This window comes from Rhinopithecus bieti, unplaced genomic scaffold, assembly GCF_001698545.2.
Source record: "Rhinopithecus bieti isolate Rb0 unplaced genomic scaffold, ASM169854v2 scaffold_2435, whole genome shotgun sequence".
Classification (NCBI taxonomy): Eukaryota; Metazoa; Chordata; class Mammalia; order Primates; family Cercopithecidae; genus Rhinopithecus; species Rhinopithecus bieti.
The window spans coordinates 204851-210315 of record NW_016803909.1 but is presented as its reverse complement, the minus strand read 5'-3'; the positions used below and the strand labels follow the sequence as shown (position 1 = coordinate 210315).

General features: G+C 44.7%; 1 protein-coding gene across 2 annotated transcripts in view; it reads right to left on the bottom strand.

Annotated features, from left to right (window-relative positions):
* The window catches only part of PSMA6 (proteasome 20S subunit alpha 6), a 42771-nt gene that overhangs the window by 25753 nt on the left and 11553 nt on the right, over nt 1–5465 (bottom strand). The window contains exon 1 of one of the 2 annotated variants that reach the window (XM_017858757.1): nt 1493–1754. The exons of the other annotated variant lie outside the window; for it this stretch is intronic. Within the exon in view, the coding sequence (XP_017714246.1) occupies nt 1493–1568 (76 nt within the window). The 5' untranslated portion in view covers nt 1569–1754. Of the gene's footprint in view, nt 1–1492; nt 1755–5465 lie in introns of those variants that run through there. 2 annotated transcript variants of the gene reach the window in all.

Here is a 5465-nt window from a genome sequence, read left to right as displayed (position 1 = left end):
AAAAAAAAAAAAAAAAAAAATTCTGTCTAGATAATGAACTTGTTTTCAGATAGATGTTCTCTTCCAAATCTTTTAAAACTATCACAATGACACTGTGTTCAGCCCTTCTACTCACCAAATCTGGGAAGCATTAACGATTATGTTTTATGGCTGGATTTCACAATACAGTATACAGAAACAAAGTATAGGTCTCGGAGTGACTTTTCCTGTTCACACATTAAAAATCACGAATAGAACACTGAAAGCAGTAGTCTGATATATGAAAATTATTTAAAACTCAGGAATTTAACACAATAAATGAAAATTCGTTGAGGATAGTTATCTCTTTGTTCTATCCTTAATCATGTTTTTCAATTGGGGATAAATTAAAAGGGCTATTGAATTATCCAACATCATGATGTTTCTTGCTACATTATATACACTATGCAGTAATACACTGAGCAGTTTCATTCCCAGTTATCTTTATTTCTAAAATTTACAGATGAAGAGAACCTCATTTACAGACCAATTCTCTCCTTATGATTCCAAGCACAGACGATTATATTACTGTGCAAGGCACGGAGCCACTGAACTCATTCAAAAATAAAACTATCACGGACCAGATGTAAATCAAGCTCTCCTGACACTAAATTCTCTATGGCAGGAGGTCAAGGGTCTGGCTTATAATCATAACCTAAACCTTGACACCATTTCAACGCAACAAAATACATTCCTATTCCGAGTAACTGATAGTTTCTTTCCACTACAGGTGTTCTTCAGTAAACTAGTACACAGAACCTCATCTACAACTCAGAATCGGCATTTAAATTACTGGAGCATTCAAATAGATGTGGGTAAAAAGGGGATGCCAATTTCAAGAGCAGCTCTAGAACTGAGAGTCACTCATTCTATCAGTTTCCCAAAGATGTCTTGAACTCTGTAGATACTTATAAATTGGCACTTCTAATTTTTGTTATCCGTGTAACGTATCTGACACTCTAAGCTGTGAGCTTCAGTATGGAAGAGGGGTAACATTCATCTTTGTATCTCCTAGGACTAGCAGTGTCTGGTACACAGCAGGCTCCGAATGCCTGTGTGGAATTAACCACAGGAAGTCCACGCTGCAAACAAAGGAAAACGGAGAGGAGGCATATTAGTTGAGACGTTAACGAATCAATTACCCTTTAGAAACAGGCCTTGTGCCTCGCCAGCAATAAGTGAAGGGGCCTCAGGAAGCCGGAGTCAGGCATTACAGCCCTACCTTCCTTGACTCTCCATTGGGTCTAGACAGTGTGGCCGCTAGCCCTGCAGAGAGCCAGGCCTTCAGGCCCCCGATCCCTGCGTCCAGACGGGGGTGCAAACACCACAGAGCTCAATCCAGCCTCAGCCGTTCTCCCTTCCCAGCTCCGGCCCAGCTTCGGCCCCAGACTAAACTCGGGCCGCGTCTGCTCGCTCCAGGCCGTACCATGACAGGGCAATTCAGGTGGACCACAGGCGAACCTGGTTCACTCACCTACTTGGTAGAGCCGACCCTCGGGTGAAAAAATAGTAATGTGGCGGTCAAAACCGGCGCTGGAACCACGGGACATGTTGGTAGAAGCACTACTTCAAACACAATCCCTGGGTCCCGTAGCTCCCGCACCTGGCGTACAAGCACCTCCCGGAAGTTGCAGCGACTGCTTCCGGGGTATCAGCCGCATTTCTTCCGCTCTTGCACGCCAAACTCATGGCTCTGGAGCCAGTTCAAGCGCTGAGTTCTGAGGCCCCGCCCCCCACGGGGGGTGGGGGGTGGATGGAGGGCGGGGTGACTTCCAAGGTGTGCGCTTGCGCCAAGCCGGCCTCTTGAGTGGATTGGAGGTGAAACTTGGGTCGTGGCGGTTTCAGGCTTTCATCTGGAGAATGAATTGACTATAGCAAAGACGAAAAGCCTTCCTGGGGGCCCAGAATAGTGATTTGCCTATCAATGTGACCTAAATAGTCCGTGTAATTAACAAGTCTCTTACATGTATTATGTGTCTGGTCAGACTGCTGGCTTGCCTTCTTCCTAACCTCTTTTACCCTCCACGTTGGTTCCTATTACGGGGGAAACAGGTTGCAGCTGCAGTAGCTGCAGCTGTTAAATTTAGGCACTGAAGGAAGCGGGTTCAAGTAGCCGCTGGAAAGAGCATTATTTTCTGACAACCAGGCAAGATCTTCCTTTGGCCAGCAGCCCCGACAATTTTTAGTCTTTTTTTTTTTTTTTGAGACTGAATTTCGCCCTTGTTGCCCAGGCTGGAGTGCAATGGCGCGATCTTGTCTCACTGCAACCTCCCCATCCCGGGTTCAACCGATTCTCCTGTACCAGCCTCCCGAGTAGCTAGGATTACAGGCGTGCGCCACCACGCCCGGCTAATTTTGTATTTTTAGTAGAGGCAGGATTTCACCATGTTGGTCAGGCAGCTCTCGAACTGCTGAGCCCAAGTGATCCACCTGCCTCGGCCTCCCAAAGTGCTGGGATTACAGGCGTGAGCCACCGTGCCCGGCTAACTTTTAGTCTTGAAAGTGGAACTCCAGCCTGGCCAACATAGGAAGGCCCCGTCTCTAAAAAATAAAATTAGCTGGGCGTGGTGGCGCGCGCCAGTAGTCCCAGCTACTCTGGGGGCTAAGGTGGGAGGATGGCTTGAGCCCAGGAGATCCAGGCTGCAGTGAGCTATGATCACGCCACTGCACTCCAGCCTGGGCGACAGAGGAAGATCTATCTCAAAAAAAAAAAGAAAGTGGAACTGAGGTTGAAATACGGGTAATGAGGTTAAGCACCCTTGATTAATACTGAACTAGAGCTGAAGAGATGGGGCTTATGGCAGCTAGTGTTGCATGGATTAATGACAGCAATTCCAAGCTGGCGAAGTAGCTCCCGGAGAACAGCAGGTGGCTTTTCAAATCGCAAATTTGTGCCTATTTTGACTTCCCCCAAGGCACACTACTATTTAATGAATATAAAATGCAAAACATAATGTTAGAATAGTTGTTTTTCTCCCCAGATACAGATGGTTTGTGTATAAAGAAGGCAAGATACACTAATGTTTGTGGCACTGTAATGCCTGCTGTAATACTGAAGTAGGGATTCTTACCTCTTTAATGTATTTCCTAAACTCACTTTCTATTTTAAAGGAAAAATGTTCTAAGACTCTCATAAGGGAATTCCAATCTCTCAAGAGTGTTTTTAAAAATTAATTTCAATTTTATTAATCTAAAAAATCCAAAACTGAAACATGGTTAAGAAAACGGTAAATGCATACAGCATATCTGGCACAAAGGGTACTTTCCAGCACTGGCTAGTTCCCAAGTGGACTGATAAAAGTTTTCCCTTGCTTCTGGTTCAGGTCCCTACTCTCAGGACCAACTCCTCTTGACCTTTTGAAGACTTTTGTCTTCTCAGACTCTGAAAGAGCCTGGTATACTGTAATTCCTACTGTTTGCCTGCATAGTCATAGTTAGAGTTCTTGGTAAGGCTGCTAGGAGGATGAACTTAGTCCCACAGCCTCAACAGCTAGCTCTATGCTGGTGTCTCCCAAATTTAGGTCTCTAGCTGGACCCTTCTCTGGAGCTGAATCTTCTCTAATTACCAATGGGATATTTTTCACATCAAGACATATGGCACCTCAAAACCGCACATGTTTAAAAGAGAACTCCTTATCTCCTCTACTCCCTCTCAAGTCAATTCCCGCCCCTTGTACCACATTTTCCAAGTCTTCAGAGCCAAAACTTTGCAGTGGTATTAATTCCCTTATACTTCCCCCCTCTGTCTTTATTTGTTCCGGCTCTGTTATTCTGGCTTTTTTAGTTTTTTTCGAAATGGGGTATTGCTTTCTCACCCAGACAAGTACAGTGGCATGATCACTGCACCCTTGAATACCTGTGCTCAAGTGATCCTCTGGCCTCAGCCTCCCACGTAGCTGGGACTGCAGCTGCACACCAACACTCCTGGCTAGTTTAAAAAAAATTTTTTTAGAGACTAGGTTTCACTGTATTGTCCAGGCCAGCCTCAAACTCCAGGCCTGCAGGGATCCTTTGGCCTTAGCCTCCTGAGTATCTTTTTTCTTTCTGTTACATAATTCATAAATTTAGGCTGGGCATGGTGGCTCACACCTGTAATCCCAGCACTTTGGGAGGCTGAGGTGGGTGGATCATTTGAGGTCAGGAGTTAAAGACCACTCTTGCCAACATGGTGAAACCCCATCTCTACTAAAAATACAAAAATTAGCCATGGATTAACAGTGTGCATCTGTAATCCCAGCTACTCAGGAGAGGTTGAGGCAGGAGAATCGCTTGAGCCTGGCGGTGGGGGTTGCAGTGAGCTGAGATCATGCCACTGCACTGCAGTCTGGGCAATAGAGTGAGACCCTGTTTCAAAAAAAAAAAATCATAAATTTATTCACTGTTTATTGTCCCTCATTCTCACCCCCAATTTAACCTCTGCGATGGCAAGGAGTTTTGTTTTGTTCACTGATACAGCACAGGCAACTTCAACAATAACCAGCATATATTAAGTGCTCAATAAATATTAATTGAATGAATGAATCCCTTATGGCGTGGGAGTTAGGAGTTCATCCTTTTTTATTTGAATCTGAATTTAAATTCCATTTGTGACAGTTACTAGTTGGTATCAAACTCCTAGGCTTAAGCCAGGAGTGTCCAATCTTTTGGCTTCCCTGGGCCACATTGGAAGAAGAATTGTCTTGAGCCACACATAAACTACACTAACACTAATAATAACTGATGGGCTAAAAACAATTGCAAAAAAATCTCATAATGTTTTAAGAATGTTTACAAATTTGTGTTGGGCTACACTGAAAGATATCCTGGGCCACATGCGGCCTGCAGGTCATGGGTTGGACAAGCTTGGCTTAAGCAATCCTCCTGCCTTGGCCTCCCAAAGTGCTGGGATTACAGGTGTGAGCCAGCATGCCTGGGTTGTGATGGGATATTTCAAATCACTCATATCACACACCCTGCAGTCTATGAGAATTATTTCACACATTCAAACAAATCTTCATCCCCTCTTGTGATATTTAAGCTTGGCACAGGATTTTGGATGGTATACCTGGGCTGTGATGGGATATTTCAAATCATTCATATCACACACCCTGCAGTCTATGAGAATTATTTCACACATTCAAACAAATCTTCATCCCCTCTTGTGATATTTAAGCTGGGCACAGGATTTTGGATGGTGTATATATTTTAATACTCTTAAGGATACTTCCTGGAAGGAATCAACTTCATTTTCAACACAAACATAAACTGAAAGCTAGGATAAAAAATTAGGCTCCTTGGCCGGGCGCGGTGGCTCAAGCCTGTAATCCCAGCACTTTGGGAGGCCGAGACGGGCGGATCACGAGGTCAGGAGATCGAGACCATCCTGGCTAATATGGTGAAACCCCGTCTCTACTAAAAAATACAAAAAACTAGCCGGGCGAGGTGGCGGGCGCCTGTAGTCCCAGCTA